At 44.5% G+C, this 19,403-nt stretch overlaps 1 protein-coding gene and 1 long non-coding RNA gene across 10 annotated transcripts; both read right to left on the reverse strand.

Moving 5' to 3' along the window:
• Positions 1-2,555: 2,555 nt before the first annotated feature.
• Positions 2,556-7,077, reverse strand: LOC139793386 (uncharacterized). Its single transcript, XR_011724596.1, has 3 exons — positions 5,904-7,077; positions 4,149-4,246; positions 2,556-2,709 (listed from the first exon to the last, which is right to left on the reverse strand). It is a non-coding gene; the product is annotated as an uncharacterized lncRNA (long non-coding RNA).
• A 527-nt stretch (positions 7,078-7,604) lies between these two features.
• On the reverse strand, positions 7,605-19,144 carry TP53INP1 (tumor protein p53 inducible nuclear protein 1). 9 transcript variants are annotated; one of them, XM_071737995.1, is made up of 5 exons: positions 19,036-19,144; positions 15,677-15,959; positions 14,854-15,202; positions 13,207-13,240; positions 7,605-10,821 (listed from the first exon to the last, which is right to left on the reverse strand). In XM_071737995.1, the coding sequence occupies exons 2-5, from the start codon at positions 15,786-15,788 to the stop codon at positions 10,804-10,806; spliced, it is 513 nt and encodes a 170-aa protein (XP_071594096.1). In that variant the 5' UTR covers positions 15,789-15,959; positions 19,036-19,144; the 3' UTR covers positions 7,605-10,803. The 9 variants fall into 9 exon arrangements, with proteins under 9 accessions (XP_071594096.1, XP_071594092.1, XP_071594095.1 ...); XM_071737991.1 differs by lacking the exon at positions 13,207-13,240 and adding an exon at positions 11,025-11,121 and having other exon boundaries at positions 14,854-15,205; XM_071737994.1 differs by having other exon boundaries at positions 14,854-15,205.
• Positions 19,145-19,403: the final 259 nt, after the last annotated feature.

Consider the following 19,403-nt stretch of genomic DNA (forward strand, 5'->3'; position numbering starts at 1 on the left):
CCCGCCCCGCCCGGGCCCGCCGCGGCCTCGGGGCGGGGTCACCCCTCTCGCCCGCCGGACCTGTCAGCGGGGCCGCGTACCCCCGGCGGCTCCTGCGGCGGGGGAGAGGGGGTTCAGCCCCCTGCCCCTCAGAGGTACCCCTGCCGGGCCCGAGGTGAGGGGGGGGGGGGGGGGGCAGCCACACCCCGTTTCTCCCCGTGCCTCCTGCCCCCCGCTGCTGAGAGACAGCCCTCTGACACCCCACCGGTGCCTCGCATCACGAGTGGGGGGTGTCAGCCCCATCGCTGTCACACAGCTCCCCACATTTGGATTTACAGGAAGCTGAACATGAGCCAGCAGTGTGCCCAGGTGGCCAAGAAGGCCAATGGCATCCTGGCCTGTATCAGGAACAGCGTGGCCAGCAGGTCCAGGGAAGTGATTCTTCCCCTGTACTCAGTGCTGGTGAGGCCACACCTCGAGTCCTGTGTCCAGTTCTGGGCCCCTCAGTTCAGGAAGGAGATTGAGGTCCTGGAGCAGGTCCAAAGGAGGGCAACCAGGCTGGTGAAGGGACTCCAGCACAGATCCTATGAGGAGAGGCTGAGGGAGCTGGGGCTGTTCAGCCTGGAGAAGAGGAGGCTCAGGGGAGACCTCATCACTCTCTACAACTCCCTGAAAGGAGGGGGTAGCCAGGGGGGGTTGGTCTCTTTTCCCAGGCAGCTCTCAGTAAGACAAGAGGGCATGGACTTGAGCTCTGCCAGGGGAGGTTTAGGTTGGATATTAGAAAGAATTTCTTTACAGAGAGGGTGATCAAGCATTGGAATGGGCTGCCCTGGGAAGTGGTGGATTCTCCATCCCTGGAGATATTTAAGAAGAGACTGGATGTGGCACTCAGTGCCATGGTCTGGTAACTGCAGCAGTAGTGGATCAAGGGTTGGACCTGATGATCTCTGAGGTCCCTTCCAACCCAGCCAATTCTATGATTCTATAGGAACAGCCTTCACTCACAGCTGGGCCCCATGAAGGACCCTGCCTGTGCTGCCAGGCACCGGGGCCTTCGTGTGCAAAACTTTCCCCAAGGCCCCTTCTCTCTCAGTCCCATTTTTGCAGCGTGTTTAACGGCAGAGATTATTGTCCTCACAGAAAGCAGGCACTGTCCCAGCACAGCCTCCATGGTCCCCCGTGGGAACCTCTTCCCTGCCCAGTAGCTCTACGTGCCAGTCAGCCATGTCCACCACCACCACCCCCCTCATGTGCCACCCAGGGCAGCAGTGTCCACCACAGGAGCACCCATCCTGCAATCCCCTTCCCCCTTAGATGATGCTTACCCTCAACACCAAGCATTCCTATTACTGCTAATGCCATAGAATACCAGGTTGGAAGGACCTCAAGGATCATCTCAACCAACTTTTTTGGCAAAAGCACATACTAAACAAGATGGCTCAGCACCTAGCCCAGCTGAATCTTGAAAGGGTCCCATGTTGATGTATCCACAACTTCCCTGGAGAGATTATTCCATGGCTGGTTGTTCTCATTGTGAAAAGTCCAGTAGGAATCTCCCCAGGAGTAACTTGTACCCATTACCTTTTTCCACGTGACTGTAAAAACAGGGTCTCCATCTCTTGTCTATCTTGCCCTTCAACTACTGGAATGAGTGGTGAGGACTCCCCTAAGCCTTGATCTCCCTTCAGAGGACTGGACCACATCTCCTTACAAAGAAGGGCTGAGAGAGTTGGAGAAGAGAATTCTGGAGAAGAGAAGATTCCAGGAAGTTCAAGGGAAGTTGTGGATGTTCCATCCCTGGAAGTGTTCAAAGCCAGGCTGGATGGGTCTTTGAGCATCTTGGTTTAGTGGAAGGTGTCCCTGCACCTGCAGGGCAGTTTAAACTAGGTGATCTTTAAGGTACCTTCCAACCCAAACCATGCTATGATTCTACAATTCTATGATTCTCAAAGCTGAACAAACCCAGTTCTCTCAGCCTTTCCTCATGCACAGGATTCCCAGTCCTTTGATCATCTTCGTGGCCCTTCTCAGGACCCTCTACAGCCTGTCCACAACTTTTTTGTATAGTGGGGACCAAAACTGAACACAGTCTTCCAGGTGTGCCTGGCAAGTGCTGAGTAGGGTGGCATAGTGACTTCTTTAAGTTTGTTGGTGATGGATTGCATGGAGGTTTCCAAATAAAAAACCCCCAAACACTACCCCAAAAGCAACCACACCCACAGTGCTTAGCAATGCTTTGAGTGCATAATTTCCTTTAAAGCTCCCATGGTATGGGGCTGTGCATAGAGGCAGCCCCTCATCTCAACACAGGGCACCTGCAGGCATTTTTCTGATGGGAAGCAATCATTACTTTACCTCTCTTGTCCTGCAGTCCAAAGCAGACATGCTGCAAACCATTACAAAGAGCATCAACAGCTGCCTTCACGTAAATCCACTGCCTCGTTTTTTTTTTTTCACTTCTGCTTTTTCTTTTCCCAAGTGTAATACTAATAAAGAGTAAACAAGTTTTTGCTGCCAAATATGTGATTTAGTAATTAAGCAAGACAACTAGGTTTTGGTGCTTACCTTATCAAGGGCAAGAGAAAAGGCACCACAGCTCACCAAAGACAGATGTTAGGGATGGGTTGCTAACAGCAGATTGACAGGTCACAAGTTTTGGGCAGCAAGGGCCATCTCTCATCTGTGGGTGCATACATCACATGATGGAAGTGGGACAACAATTCCTGCAAACTTCAGATAAAGTAGCATGCAGATAGACACACAAAATGGAGGTAGCAGCCACGCAGTCCCCTCAGCCCCAAAATGCCCATTCCAGTCTTCATGACAAAGAAAACCTACTAACTGTGGCTCAAGAGGGATGTAACAAAACCCACAAACTGCTGTCATCTGTTCAAGCCCATTGGCACTTGGAGACAATCTAATTTATCAGCTGTCTACATCACAACAGGTCATTTCAAGAAATCTAACTCATGTCATAGTTTGCAATACCTAAAGAAGATGCAACCTTCAGCAGGTATCTCTGTTGGTTGATCTCCACACAAGTCCACCAGCAAGATGTTCTACTCTCTAGAAGAGCATCTTGCACTTCACCACCTTCAGAGAGAGGGCAGTCTCCTGAATTTGGGCCTTAACCTAACTCCAACCTTAACTGACTCCAGCCTTTCCCTGACTTGCTGAAGTTGAAGCCCTACCATAGCCAACTTGCTAAAAAAACTGGAACTTTATGAAGGGTCCAGGAAGAGAGCAGAGACAAAGTATCTTTTTCCCTAAAAATCCTCTACCCTGCACAGCTGTAAGATTAGGGCTTGAAGGCAGCCAGCCTCCAATCAGCAAAATGGTTTTCATCCATCAGGAATAAATTCCGTGGCACACCATGAAAGGAGAATACTACATAGTGAGTAGCAGCTAAAAATTGAATGGACCAGGTCTGTCATTGATAGGTCTCAGCACAGACTGTAATGACTGCACTGCTCATTTTTCCACACCTTTTGCTGTGAGCTGCTACAGGTCACGTGCAGGTCATGTTTGTGGTTTTGTCTCCCTAGTGGAAAATGCACCAGCGTTCTCTGTCCTGACAGCAGCTTCTCCCATAAATTCTCAGCTGTGCAGGAAAGAAAAAAAAGCAACCCCCAAAAAAACCCAACCCAAAACCAAATCCAGAAGGTCACGTGTAATACAGTCCTGATGCAGACAATGAAATTCAGTTTTTAATGCAAGATAATGTGCTGATGTCTTGATGTGGTGATACAACTGAAGTGACATGGTGGACACCAGGACACTCCCAAGTGGGTTAATACAGTACATCCTCTTTCATTATGTGGATGCCTCCTTAGGGAAGTTAAGTGTAAAAGGGAGAAGATTTTTTAAGCTTCTAATGACACTGCTGCTAAGCAGTATTTGTGCTGGGATCTGGCAAGTCCTTTTAGATGAATCTTACAATCTTCATGATTTATTTTTTTCCTAATTACCAGTTCTAGGCATGTTCCACAGAACAGGTGAGCCCCATTGGAAAGGCAGGAATTACAGAACCATCCTTACAAGTCTACTCAGCTGAAGTTGCTTTTCTTGGTTATCTTTTGATACAACACCTACAGTCAAGGTAAGGACAGCATCCTTGCCGTGAAAAGCAAAAGTTGTAACAGCCAAACATTGATTCTATCTTCACCTACCTGTGTTGGATCTCCTGTCTTCAGCTCTAAGAATTAACAAGACCCACTTCTTTCATGTTTTCCAGCATCACTTCACCACTGGGCTGCAGCAGTAACATCTTTTGGACCAGGAGACAAATGTAGGTAGGGGGAAAGAAGGAATCTCAGATCACAGAGAAAGTCACGTAGAACAATGCAGGACAGTAATACAGGACCTTTAAAAGCCAAAACAGATGAACTTATTCTCACCATGATCTCCAGCATGTTAGGAGTCACCTAGCTGCAGGGAAGGTCCCTCTTCTCCCTTGCTCAGCCTCTGACCTAGCAGCATGTGTTATTCCTCCTTCAATTGCTCACTGAGACAACTCACATCACCTCGTCAAAATTACAGCTGCTGGGCCCTGGGCTCAGGACTTTTGTTCCCAAGCAGGCAAGGTGACGGTGCTCCAGCTTCCAAGCACTGTAGCAAACACCTTCTCAACATAATTGGGTTTAAGATTTACAATTCTCCATGGCTTGAATCTTGGGTATTATCTCCTGCACATCACCTTTAACTGTGAAGAGATCCATGTTGTGCCCTAGCCAAAATTTTTGGGCATAATTGTATTCCTTATTAGATTGCCTGACCAGGTCATCTTGCTTGGACACAATAACATGAAGGCTGCACTCCAGGAGAAATAGACATGTGGCACAGCCCATGTCTGCAAGTTGAGATCTGAAGTCTGCTCCTGGCCACTATCCTAGTTTTGTTCCTCTTATCTGGGTTTTCTTTTTTGGCTATTACTCTCTTTCCTTAGCTTGCTCATGAAATGACAATACAGTTATCTGACTCATTAAGGCATTTGAGCATCCAGATACCAATCTGCCAAAAAGACTTAGGAAAAAGTCGAGAGATTTAAACTTCTGAAGTATTAGTTATACAGCAGTAGTGCCAGGATAGTATTTTCACAGAGAAACATCCTGTTAAGTCTCAGTTCAGTCCCACTTATTCCAAGACTGATTATTGCAGCCACGTGATGAGAATAACAGTGCCACAGCAGCCCTGGCCTGCTCTTTTGATGAGTCATTTCTACATCTGTCAAAAACCCGGAACCCTACTTGCAAATATCACTGAATAATGGAGGCAACAGCATTTTGTGGTCATAAACATGCACCAAAAGAAGGCCACGAGACAAAGAAAGCAGCAACTGAATGACTGAATGAGGAAACAGTGCCCTCATCAGTGTTGAGTGTCAAAGAAAAGCAATTAGCATGCTAGCTTCATCAGAGATGCAAAAGGATCTATATAAACAGGAAAAATAGAATGTAAAGCAAGAACTTAAGTCAATATGGTTACACTGATATGATCCTTTATAGGAATATTTTCGTTTTAGCACAGAAAAGTTTAAAATACTTTCGTTCATGATATTTTGGAAAGTGTTCAACCTGAATTTAAAAAGCTGCATTAAATCTGAACTAAGCACCCCTAGGGAGAACACTATCAGTATAGCTATGCTAGATTATCTGAGTGGATATGATCATGCAGGCATAATTAGTAGAACTTTCTCCTGCTGAGTACTGCACAGCTCCACATAGACTCACTGCTTTGATAAATGTCTGGGTCACAAAAGCTACATTTAAAAAAAAAAAAAAAAAACAAACCCAAAACAAAACAAAAAACAAGAAGCCAGCCAACCAACCAACCAAAAACCAAAAACAGGTTATTCGGTGCTTCTGCTAGGAAGATAGATGCTCTGTGGCATAAATTAATTTAATTGCTGCCAGTTAAATAGTCACCCAGTTTGTTCAGGGAGTGAGAATCAAGTCATGGATGACCTGCAACAACTTAACCCATGCAGATCCATGGGGCCCAGCAGCCTGCATCCTATGTGCTGAGAGATGTCTGATGTCCTTGCAAGGCCACTCTCCATGATCACTGAAAAGACATGGAGATCAAGGATGGCTGATGACTATAGGGAAAACACAAAAAACAATTCACACACTATTTGAGAAAAAGTCAAAAGAACAGCCCAGAGAAGACCAGTGAGCTTATTTCTTACATTTAAATGAAATTTGCTGTATTTCAGCTTGAACCCATTGCCTTTTGTCTTTTCACTGGGCACACTAGGGAAGAGTCTGCCTCCATCTTCACTGCCCTCATGTGTTTATACACCTTGAAAAGATTTCCTCCCCCCGATGACCCTTTTCTCCTCCAGCCTAAACAATCACAGCTTTCACAGCCCCTCCCAGATATTTCAGTCTCCAATCCCATAATCATCTCCCTGGTCCCTTGCTGGATCTATTCCAGTATGTTCATGTCCTTCTGGTACTGGGGCGCTCAGCACTGGGCACAGCACCCAGATCCGTCCCTTCAGCATTGAATGAAGGCTCACCTACACTCCACCTGCTGGCAACACTCTTCCTAACACAGCCCAGAAAGCTTTTAAGTTGTTTTGTTTTGTTTTTTATTCAAAGCCACAAGGGTGCACTGCTGGATCGTGCTCAGCTCGGTGTCCACCACGACCCCCAGCTGCTTTCCTGCCTTTCGGTCTCTGTCCTGTGCTGGCCCCTGGTATTATTTTCACAATAGGTACCAGATTCCACCTTTCTCTTTGTTGAACTCCATGAGGTTTCTGTCAGCCCATATCTCCAGTTTTTCGAGGTCCTTCTGAAGGGCAGGGCAGCCCTCTGGTGTATAAACAACTCCTCCCATCTTCTGCAAGCTTCCTGATTGTGCACTCTACCCCATGATCCAGCTAATTAATAAGTACTTTCAACAGCATAAAACCCAGAATCATCCTCTAGGGGATGCCAGTAGCAACTGGCTTCCAGATGGACCTGGTGCCACTGATCACAACCATTTAACCAGAGGAGTTCAGGCAGTTCTCAGTGCACCAGCTCACCGGCTGTTGATATATCCCATAGATCCATGTACATTCCATCTCTTAAAACCTTTCTTACCTTGAACCTTCCCAACAAAGGGTTGATGATCTTTACTGTAGTCTTGGCTTTGCTTTTCCTAACCCCTTTCCTTGACATTTGCACAGGAAACCTCACAGGTTACCTGTCCCTACTGCCACCTCTTCAAAGCTAACAGCAGCCTTCTACACAGATTCCTCATGGTGGTGCACAGCAAGAGGATGAAAGGCAATGGGTACGAGTTGAAATGAGAGGGTCAGCCTAGATTAAAAAAAAAAACCCCAAACAAAACCAAAAACCCCCCAAACCTCCTTCCCAACAAGCCTGTGCAAGTAGTCACGTTTTTCTGTCCTGCAGTGCAGTACTTCTACATTCTGATCAGGAATCCCAGCAAATGCCACAGATGTATAGTGCTACTCACACCATGCACTGATCAGCAATGCTAACTGATTCCCAGAAAAACTTCTGTACTAGAGCAAACACTCCAGGGTCCTCAGTACTTGTACCAACCACACCTGAATGGGGTGCTCAGGCATTTGCATTTTGACTGACCTGTACCATAAAAGAACAGTCTGACAATTTTTAATAGGCCATTTTTTATTGAGAGTTAAGATCATGTCCCCCATGGTGCGCAGAACGCACTGTGAAAACAAAATACAGATTGCTTTAGTAAATACAAACTGGTTAAGCAATGCTACTTTTTGGCAAAGTGCTGTATTTTGTCGGTTTCCAGCTTGTGTTAAACTTTAAAAATAAGAGCCAGACATTCTTCCATATCAAAAGGACTGCTACAAATAGAGAAGTGGCTCTGGAGAGAAGCTGCCATATATGCATAGACTGATGTACAGTATTAACCCTAACTGAAATGTCCCTTTTGAATCTTCAAGTTTGCTGTGTAAAAGGCACAGTTCAAAATGCAAATCTGTCTATTGACCAATATATATGAAAATACAGTTTCAGCAAGATTCATGAATATCAATCAGTATGAGACAGTGCAAGGCCTCCACTTTTACAAGAAAAAACACACTGTAATACAATTCAAAAACCATATAAAAAGCCACACAGCTCACTATTAAAACAGAAAACCAAACAATTCTAATTGCCCAATAGCTCCAGGCACAAAAGAGGGCTAGACCAACATAAATACATAAAACAAATTAACAAAAAGCCATTGATGCAGTACTATCACACAATAATATGGTTTCCAATATTACAAATCAAGAAGCACAGCTTTGTGCAACAAAACAGTTTATATCCTGAAAGATATAGGTTTTCATCACCAGAAAGTCATCTAGTAATGTAGTATAAGAAGATCAGTATCTCCCAATCCTAGGAGCAGTCTAAAGTTGCATTTACTTGCCCACTGAGAAGAACGGACCAAGGCTCTGACTGTAATGCCTGGGAGCCTTATACCCTCAGCTCCATCTCCCTGTTAAGTTAAAGGATTACTTGCTCCTTCCAACATGGGGAGGTGGAGACTCCATCTTCCTTCATTTCACTTTAAGAAAATTAAAGCTGAAGGAAAGTAGTTACTTTATATAAAGAAAAATAATACAGGAAAGGAAAGAATTTTCCTGAGCTAGAAAGTTGGCAGTGAGGAGAAGGAAGTTCAAGCCAGGCAGAAGGTTGGAGTGATAAAGGTAGATAATCTGAGGCAAGTAAGAATATTTGTGAACAGATGAGAGACTGGTGAAACTACAGCTACTTGCAGATAAACCAGGGTATTTGGACCACAAAAGAATTGTTGTACAGACATAGGCATGTACTGCTGAGAAGAGTAATAACAAAATCTCATTTTGGAAATGCGTGATGTAACCAAATTTGTTTTCTTTCACTGTCCATTCAAGTTCAACCTGTCCTGAAAAAAAATAAGACTAGTGTATCCAGGAAAGCACCACTTGCTCTTATACATTTAACTATTTGTCAACATCCCTTTACAATAATTCTAACTAATTCCAGTGAAGCAGCACAGCTGTAGTGAGAGGTTATAAACACCATTTCCTGTACACTAGGTATGTTCCACAACAACTCCAGCTGCAGAATGCACAACAGTACCACTAACATCAAAGTTAACCCAAACTGTTTGGTTTCAGTGAAACTGAAGCATTTAGCTGAATTCAAAATACTTCGTAGATCTGGAATAATTCACATTGTTGATCTTGCCTAATTTCAAAGACTCCTCACATTACTCCTTATACTGACTTCTGTATAAGGACTATTGGAAGACATGGCTGAATGTATTGTTAACACTTTGATGTCCTAGGCACTATGGACAAGGGAAAAAGAGTAAGTCAAGTTAAGCACAGACAGAAAGAGGGATGAACTTACTTATACTTCCCCCCTTCTTTCTGTGCAGGTTTCTGCTTACTCACCTCCACAGCCACTTAATCTGCTTCCCCAGTTGATCTACCAGGGCTTGGCTGCCATGCAGCTGCTGTGTAACACACACCCTTTGTTAGCAGGTGAACTTTTCTTTTTAAGTGCCTGCCAACTTCCAAAACATCTTGCACAGTGTTTTTAAGATAGCTAGTTGTTAGTTTGGAATGGCTTTTTGTCCCTGTTGGCCCACGGAATTGCTATCCAGTCCTTCTGCCCCCAGTGGGCTAGGAGAACAACCACTGCTGATCTAACTTGGTTTTTATACACCCTGTTATCACTGCATTTAGCTCTGTAAGGCTGATATTCCACATGCTTTTCTCCCTGCCACACACTGCCCTTCATTTTCAACCACAATTAACTCAGACTTCATTTTTTTGTAGAGAGAGAAAGAGAGAAAATTGGGAGAATTAGATAAAAGGAGTAAAACACTTGAACTGTACCAAGTAAAACCCAGTTCAGCTCTCTGGGTTGTGCGCCTGCACTTAACCCATAGGTCCACATTTCCTTTCACTCCACTGTGAGGTACTACATCTGTAACACCAGTGCCATATCATACAACATCAGGGGAACATTTAACCCTTTTCCGATACCCATATTACGTACCCAACACACCTACACAGACTCACAGTCACCCAACACACCTACACGAGTAGGTACTAGGCAATTTAGGCTGGATGTCCTTCTTGTAACAGCTCAACATAGCTATGTAATATCCACTGGCAGCTATAGTATTTCATTGTTAGAAAGTAATCATATATGCTGAATACACAGACAAATACACAAGCTGTCAAGTACAGCTCATTAAAGCATATGGCTAATCTCAAGTTTTCTAACTCCACTTTGATTAATGCAAAATGTAACTGATTTCCATCTCAGTTAAATTTCTTTAAAATACGAACTAGGAACCCATCTATAAGTCTTAGTTTAAAACAACACACAAACTATTGTACTGATAGGCTTCCAAGACATCGATATTTAACATCAATGTTTAGGACTTGCTGCAAGATGCTCAAGAGATTTATGTGTCATTCCAAAAGGACGCAACACTAATTACGATTGCACGCGAGGGATTGATGATCAACTTCGGATTGACCACAGTTACCTATGCATGAAAACAAGAGCAACCTAAAAAACCAATTAGACCATAGATTAAAACCACAAGAGCCATCAGTAATTGAACTGGCGCTGGCAAGGCTGGTGAACAAAGAGTCCATTGTGCTTGACTTGCCGAGAGTGGCAATCCCTGGTGAGGTTTTGGCGACGGAGACTGTTTCTGTTGAGAGAGTGTCTTTCATTATGCTCTTTTATCCAGTGGGTAGGACGAAAGCTCTTGGTTTTTTCCAGAAAAGTTGAACGAGTAGCAAGAGCTGTGACATAGCAGTGCACATGCTGTCCTGTTTCATTTCGGGCCTCCAGTCTGGAAATGTAAGCAACAGGTATCAAGTCATTACTGAGATGCTCTGGGAAGGTATGCAAACTACAAAGGGGAGAACAGGGACATCAATATCCAGCATTTCAAAAGGGCACCCTTATTCTGCTGAGCAGAAATTTGGGCTGAGGTGAAGTCAAACTGGTTTATGAAGACCACACTGCAAGTAATGCATACTGCACCTAACTCACTTTTTGTGTGAGGGCATCACAGTAGCCTTGGGACTTCTGTTGTGTTTTATTATTGCAGCCTTCCCTCTCCACCTCACCTCCCCAAGCCCAAGATACACTACAAGATAAGAAATAAGGCAAGGTGTGTCACACTGCTCCAGCTTAAGAAGACCTGGAGTTATCCACTAGGCAAAGTGTGGTTCAGAATCTTCTTGAAAACAGAAGCAGACTAATGAAAGTGTGTTTGGACTGCCAGCCACACAAGTAAATCCAAACAATGCTCATGCAGAAGAATGAGAAAGACCAGTTGTGACACACACACAGGAAATAACTTGGAAAGATTGTTCCTCAACCACCCCTCTAGATTTCAAGAGCAGAGAGTCAGCAGGTTTGGCAAACCCTTACTCATTCATGCACTAGTGAAAAACAAACCAGCAGCCTATGGAAGCAGGGACTGACATTGAAAAGAACTTCTCTCCTTGAAAGAACAATCATGGGTGTTTCCTATACCTTCCAAAGTAAAGCTAAAAATAAGCCTGGCAGTTTTAAAAGCAAAGTAAATCATAGAATCATAGAATGCCAAGATAGAATCATAAATGCCAAGTTTAAACACCTGATCTGGTGTGAGACCGGTGGTACCAGAGTTGCTTGCCCTCTTTTTCCTCACCCAGGACTCAATAACCAGCTGTCAACTCAGTGGTGTCCAGGAAAGATGTCTGCAAGATCAGGAGCTTGCTCAGGCATGAGCAAGAGGTTTCTTGGAAACTCTGTTTTTCAGCACTAGCATAACACTATAATAAAGTCTCTTCTGGAAGAGCTTAACTTGCCTTTACTGATGTCTCTGTGGGTGTAAGTATAGCCTCCCATGCCCATGATATGCCCTTGTAGCCTTCCTTCTGGGAGGGCTGCAGGTGCTTGGCACAGAAGTGAGCTGTGCCTCCTCCCACTCCACACTGGATCAAAATATTCCCTTGTCAGCAAGGGAATATTCTCCCCCATCTAGTTGTTGTGTTTGGGGTTTTTTTTGAATGTCCAAATCCACTTGCTTTTGGCTCCTTGGTTAGCCCAATGACTGACTGAAGCCTACAGACTCCAGAACAGCCACCTGGGACATGCTGGTTTTCCCCTGCCTGTTCACTGGATGTTGCCTAAACCTAGCACTTGAAATACAAAGCAAGTGATTAATACAACACAGATCAACTCCCAGTGCCTTGTAAATACTTTCTGTGCAGATCACATCAGTTTAATTTACATGAGGGTGCCTGCAAATATAGGGCGACTGTTTCCTATGTGGGGTAATCCCCTAATGCACTGAACAGTGCTGGAGGTGGAACTCTAAGTGAAGCCTTTCTAGGGAAAGCCCTATGGAGCTTTAAAGCTACACCACACTTATTTTAGAACCTATATTACCTAAGCATGCCCTTTCTGCAAATCATTAGCTAGCAAAAGGCATTAGCTGTTAATACAAAGCACTGTGGTTTGTTACAGAAAAATATGACTAACCTGATAACCAGGGGGAAGCTTATACAGCATCCTTCTGCTTGAAAGGAATGTAAAAGGAGCAAATAGATTTCCTCCCCAAGAGAAGAAGAAAAAACAAATTTAAAAATGCTGGTTGGTAATGTTTAAACTTTTCCCTCCTCTTAAATAACCTTCCAGTACTTGTTTGTAAACCAACACTCTTGTACTTGTTATGTGAAAGTTAAGCCAGGACAGCAGAAGTGGTCTGAATTTGCTAAAAGGCCACACACTTTTCTGAAAGGTAGCATCTTGATAGCCTGGAAACCAGTGAGCCCCCAGCACCAAAAGACCAGGGCTGATTCCACCAGTAGTCAAAATGTCATTTTAGAGGGGCTGTGTCTAAAGCCAGACCACTGCTACATACATCGACTGCTGCAACCCCAGCATCTATTTTGCTGGAAAGTGTAAGTGTCCTGACAGTTGTGCCTGACAGTTGAACCAGACCTCACAAGAAACATTAAAGGCTTCAGACCCCACTGTTCAATTAATACCTGAGTAACTTTCCTGCCCTTAGTGTTTTGACTTGTTAAAGCAGATGTAGTTAGGCTTGATCAAGGAACATCATTTGGCACAAAGGTTAGTCATAAAACCAGTATTGTTTTGGCAGACAAGGCTCTAGAGGAAGCAGTGTTGCTAGCAGCCTGATCAAACAAAAGCACTGTCCCAAAACAGAAGTACTTACTGTGCCAGTGTGCCTTAAGCAGCTTTTCTTGGCCCTACAATGTCAAATGGCCAACCATTAAACCACCAGAGACTTCAAAACATCTTCTGAAACTTACTGCATTATCAGTGTAATTGATGTTCCCAGCTTATGTAGTCTACCTCAGCTTTGGACTTAAAGTCTCCTCCCAGTTCTGTCACCCAAAATAACCTATAAAAACCCCCTAGATCCTCTGACAAAGCAATGGCACAGAAGTCAGTGTGAAGAAACTTAATCACACACCAGCTGAAGTTCATCACACCTTTAGCACATTAAAGCAGCTTATCTGTACTGTGTAATGCAAGACAGAATTCTTCTCCAGAGTTTATACCAGTATCTCCAGCTCAAGTCACTGAGAAGACAGTACCCACTTTTGGCATGCAAACTGGTACTTTAGATAAACTGGTCTGCTGCTTTTCATGAGGCATGCCTTGCAGCCTGCAGATCTCTTCCAAGTTCCTTCAGACTCTTATTTTAATGATGCTGTGTGCTCATAGCTTCCCCCCCAAAGTCAAATTAAGCTAGACTCTTGATGCTTAACATCACAAACTGCCTTCCCCAAAGAATTATACAAATCCTCCACTCTAAGATAAATGGTACCAACACTGTACTTCAATATTATACACCAGCATGCCATCTCAAAGTCACCAGTTTCTCTGAAGTAAGAACTTGATATTTGGCAAGGAGATGACCAGAAAAGTTATGGCATCTACCGACAGCAACTCTTACCACTACACTGTTTTTTTTCCCCTATATAGCAAACTTAGAAATACTATGATTTCTAAGGGTAAGCAGTAGATGGGACAACAAGCCAGTTTTTGTTATTAACCAGGCTTCACAAAACACCCACGTATTTCCAAATCAATGAGCACATGAGCAAATGTGAAGTCACAACAGCAAATTGTGTATACAGCTAAGTATACCATACTTGTATAGCTGTATATACCAAACAGTTAACACCAAAGCAGTGCATGGCAATCATGTCTCTGCAAAAATCCCACATGGACAGATCTTCATGGCTCAAAACCAAAGAGCACAACTTCTTCCCTTGTTAAAAGCAGAAGTTTGTAGCACCGTATTTTGCCTCAAGGGGAGTAAGTTTTGTGGAATATGTCAGTTTGCTTCTGTTCCACAAGTCACCTGTGAAAGAATTTAATCCTGTCCTAATCTGAGTTGAGGAACAGAAAAAAAAACCCAGAACAGACTTCCCTGTCAGGGTAATTAAAGCAGTTTTTCATCTCAGGAGGTGAATGAAAGCTCACTGAAAGATACACAGAGCTATGAAGAGGGTAAAGTACTTTCAAATCTGTGTCACCAGCTATAAAGTTAACTGCCTCCAGTTTCAACAGAAACAGGGCATATTCTGCAGTGGAATAATTAGGCTCCATAAATATTCATTGCAGTGTCAAAACAGCATACCCAGCTCCTTCCTGACATAATCATCTTCTATAACATTTTTCTAGGCTGGCAGGCAGCCTTGACAACCCTTACCCACCCTGTGTAGTATTCATGCTTTATTCACTCGCTCCAAAATACACTGGAAAATTCAGTATTAAGTGTCTAAGTTGATCAAGTAGAAACCAGATATTCTGAGCAACAGAGCTTCTTGACAAGAGCACTCAGACGTACCTAGGACTACCTGGACCATGGAACTCCTCATCTCCACATCCAGTTTCATTAAGGCCGTGACAAGCATTGTGGACAGCATACACAGACATGCTGGGATGCTCTATCAGGAGGTTCTCCATGGGACTGGTTTCCACTTTGATAGTGGTTAATCCACCTGCAGTAAAACATGGGGGAGGGGTAATAAACCAGCTCTCCTCCATGGGACATGACTCAAACTGGATGAAGCAAGACTCGCTGGCCTCTGGCAAGTGTTCCAAGGGAGATGGCAAACAAGAGAAGACGGGTGAGCTGTCTGCATCTGATGCTTCAGTGATGTCCACTTCCTCCCCAGAGCAGTTAGTGCAAGTGTCTGCTGTAGGTGGGCATTAGTCAGTGCAGAGGAACCCATGGATGTTGGTGAGTGCAGGTCAAAACCAACAAGGTTGCACAAAGCCAGAAAGGAGAGAAAAAAAAAAAAAAAAGAAACAGAAATAAACACCCATTAGCACATATACAATTCTTTATTTTTTTTAAAGCAAGGGGAGGGGAAAAGGGAGTTCTCTGATAAGCCATGCTAGACATGTAAAACAACTGTTATCAGTAAAGCTATACAGTTGTGTAATAAGTCAAATATATTTTATCTGTACAAGTAGTTCTGCTCAAGCTTGTGTCAGGCTTTTAAACATGACATCATTTTTCTCATCAGTTTACGTAACGTGTTTTGGTACATTTGTTTGGAAGACACATTACACTCTAATCTACACTGGGTTTAGTTTCTGTACATGGAAGCCAGACAAATAAGAGCCAGGACAAAGGCAAAACTTGTGTTTGAGAGATGTCTTACCTATAAAGTCAACTAGAATCCACTCGTCATCTTCTTTCTCACTGAACTCTGGCTCTTGGCTGGACAAGTTATCAATCTCTCCCATGAGCATGTTATTTAATCTCTGGAACATTACTAAGGCAGGACAAGACTTTGGCTAGTAGGTCTTTAAATTCAAGGTCCAAGGCACAGCTTGCACTGTACTAGCAGAGTGGCATAGACTTGAGATTAAAGTGCATAGATACTTTATCAGCTTAGGTACAGGACATGCAGAGGCATGACTGGTAAACAGTTTATGTGAAACCTGAAAGAAAGAAAGAAAAAAAAAGGATGACAAGAGTCTTAATGACAAAGGAACAGCTAACATCATTCATGAACAAAATTAAATCCCATGTCATCAGTGCAGTCTGAGATACCAGTGAACATTTTTCCCTGCAAGGAGAGGCAGCTTCACTGCCATTCACCATTCCTTCCCAGCCAGATACATAGAAAAAGCCCAAGTGGAGTGGAGCACCTTCCTCCTAGATCCTCCTCCCTGTGCAAAGGTCCATTCAGCTGCCAATCCCCACCTTCTCCTGCAGGAGGAGAGGACTTTTGCACAGATGCCTTATGCCTACACCCTAAGGTGTTCCCCAGCTCCCTTCCTGTCTTCCTTCTGATCAGAGAGAGATGAAGTGCACGCGTGTTTCCTGCTCCACACAACACATCTCCTCTGTTAACACAGCCTCACACCTCTCCCAGAGGCTCCTGTAAAGGTTCCCAGGGGTGCCCAAGGCAGTGTTTCTTCTCCCTCCCACCACAGACTGTTCAGAGCCACTTTCTACAAGTTAACACAGTAGGAAGGCACATCCCTTCTTCAGCTTCAAAGTGCACTGTGTAGTTACTGGGGAGACCATTTTCAAAGCAAGCACCCAACTAGTCATGTATGGTTAAGTCTAGGTAACAAGACAAAGTAACTCATACTTAGTTAAAACCGATGTTTACTTCTTAACATACTTCCCAAAATCTATATATAAACAGTTATCATAAGCCTGAACTCAACGTTTAACATTTAAGATGAAAAATCCCATTAGTATCAAGCAGCTCAAAGTTCAGCCACCTCAGATCAGCCTTTGAACATGTATATATGAGCCAACAAATAGAAGCCATTAAAGCAGCCCAAAAAGTAAAGACAATATGTGAAAAATACTCACCAAATTAACTACAAGTTAATTGCACCATAGTTATATTTGAGTTGTCACAGAATGTCAGAATTATAACAGATTAAATACCTGCTCAATAATTACACAGGTAAGAGACTATGAGTGTCATTATTCAGAAAGAGAAAGTAAGACTACACTACACTAGGCAAATCCAGCCATTAAAAGAAAACACAGCCCACAAAGATTGCTTAAGGCCAATATCCCTTGCTTCACCCTGTAATATGCAGGCTACACTAAAGACTCCTACATCCCCTTACTTCAGGACACTGGACCCCATCACCTGCTCCACTGAATGCATCCATACAGTACTGCTCCCATAGACACCTATGCAGCTACCTCATTCAAACAGCACAAAAGGATGGGATTAGAATTTAAAGTATTATTTAGAAGCAACCTGAAAAGGTTCTGTGTAACTCAAGAAGTTTCTGCTGAAGAACTTGAGTGCATAACTAATGCTGTGGGAAGACAAGGCTAGGAACAACAGGCTCAGCTGCAGCAGAGATAAAAGGTTATTTTTTTTAGGATCACACTTGAAAATGAAACATCTGGGCTCTCTTTAAGAGTGCTACAAGAACGATCAGAAGTTTAAAGAAAAATGGTTAAATTTTTAAAAAGGGAAGTGCTTAACAGAGGGAAGGAAAAAAATTACAACGGTAGTCAATTATGTTAAGAGGCAAACTTTTATTCCTTTCTTCTACACTCACAGCAAGCAGAAGTGGCTTTTAATAGCAGTGAAGTTCAATTTTCAGTGGTTATCAAAAGGAAATGCTTTTAACCATTAAGGTTGCTAAGACCAGGACGGGTTAACTTAGGAAATGCCAAATGCCCACAGTGTTCCTAACCATCTTCCTGAAAAGGTTTGAGCTTTTCAATTATAGACAGATCTTGCCATGGATAAGGAAACAGACTCTAGGTGGAAGCATAAAGTCTGTAGCTTTCCAGCTATCTTCCATATCCATCCCTAACTCCCCTTTGGCAGAAGGCCTAGGAACAAAAGGCTTTTTTTTTTTCTTTAAGCTAACTAGAAAGCCGTAGTTTAATTGCTGATCAGCCCTGGTGTTCCCTGGACTCCCCCACACACCCGCTGCCTCTTCCCGAGGGCGAGGCTGGAAGTCCCTTCAGGCAGAAGCTGTCTTTTTGTTCTGAGCGTGGAGAGCTCATACTCCCACGTTAAGACTTCAGAGACATCACAACAACACGAAATAACCTCTAACAAGCCAGAGATCACGGATGCCTAGAATGCAAGTGAAGCAAACTACAGCTTTTGACCCATTAAAGGCTTTCTGCGGCTTCCTCCCACCCCACGACAGATAAAAACCAAACAAACAATCAAAAAAACACAAACAAAACAAAAAACTCCAAACATCTGAACCGCTCTGAAACTGGTTGATGCTTTGACATCCTTCTGGATAAAGTGCCTTTAAAAAACGCCACACTTGGGTGCCGTTGTGCAAGTCTGATGGGGACCAAGAAGTGACACTGTTGTGGCCGGGGGAGGGAAAGTAGCCAGAGGCTGGAGGAGGTAGTTCTGAGACAGGAACTATCAGCTGCACGAAAAGACAAGACTAGGGAACAGCTGACTCAGCTACAGGAGCTGATAAAAGGCTGTTACAGATAACACATCCAACGCTTGTCAACAATGCTGTATTTCTGCATTGAGATTTTTTTTTTCCCCCCTTCCACCCTAGTAGAAGGGATGGGGTACAGGCTAAGCAAAAAAAATTAAAAAAAAATCAGAAGAAAAAAAAGAAAAGACATCCCCTCCTAACTCATTTCTGCGGTTCTCCCCCATGCCCCCAACTCGCAGATATTTCATTACCACCAGGAGGCTCCACGAAGCCGCTTTCCCGGCGGCTGCCCCGGCAGAGCCCGCAGCAGCTGCGCACCTTCCCGGCTGCGCTCCCAGCCCAGCCCCGCCGTTCAGCGAGCGGGGTGTGGAGGGGAAAGCACACGACTACCGGGAAAACAGGAAAATCCTCGCGGCCTCCTTATTTTCCCATGACAGCCAAGCCGGGATGGATACGGAGGTGGAGGGTGGGGGGGGATGGTGGAAAACGAGAACTCCGCAGCTGCCTTTCCGCCCGGGGCAAGCTCATCCCGCGGGACCACCGTTACAACCCCATCGTTTCACTCTGAAGCCGAGCCTCAGCCCCAGGCCCCGCACCATATAAAACTCACCCGCTACACCGCGCTGCTCCCGGCTCCGCGGCCGAGCCGACTCCGCGCTCCGCGGAGCCCCTTTGTTGTTATAGCCGCGGAGCGCAGCTGACGGCCCGGCCGCCCTGGCCCCGCCCCCTCCCGCCCCTCAGCCAATGGGAGGCGCCGCCGGCTGTCGCTAACGCACGTGACGGGCGGGCAGGGAGGCGCCCGCCTCCGCCCCCCCTCCCCCCCCCCCCGCGCTGTGTGGGGTGATGGAGTCGTGGGATGGAGTGGGGTTGGAAAGGAAGCTTCTCCAAGCTGGACAACCCTAGGGCTCTCAGCTTGTCCTCGTAGATGGCCTAGAAAACATGTCCGTGAGGTCGCTTACCCCATTCACTCACAGCTTT

This window comes from Heliangelus exortis, chromosome 2 (assembly GCF_036169615.1).
Source record: "Heliangelus exortis chromosome 2, bHelExo1.hap1, whole genome shotgun sequence".
Taxonomy (NCBI): Eukaryota; Metazoa; Chordata; class Aves; order Apodiformes; family Trochilidae; genus Heliangelus; species Heliangelus exortis.

What these genes read in the sequence shown, in the direction of transcription:
- TP53INP1 (XM_071737986.1), bottom strand. Translation starts at nt 15,788, where the DNA reads ATGTTCCAGAGATTAAATAACATGCTCATGGGAGAGATTGATAACTTG. An exon ending in GATTCTAGTTGACTTTATAG is followed by an intron (nt 15,206 to 15,676) that starts GTAAGACATCTC and finishes GCCCACCTACAG; the next exon opens with CAGACACTTGCACTAACTGC. An exon ending in CATGGTCCAGGTAGTCCTAG is followed by an intron (nt 10,822 to 14,853) that starts GTACGTCTGAGT and finishes TTACATTTCCAG; the next exon opens with ACTGGAGGCCCGAAATGAAA.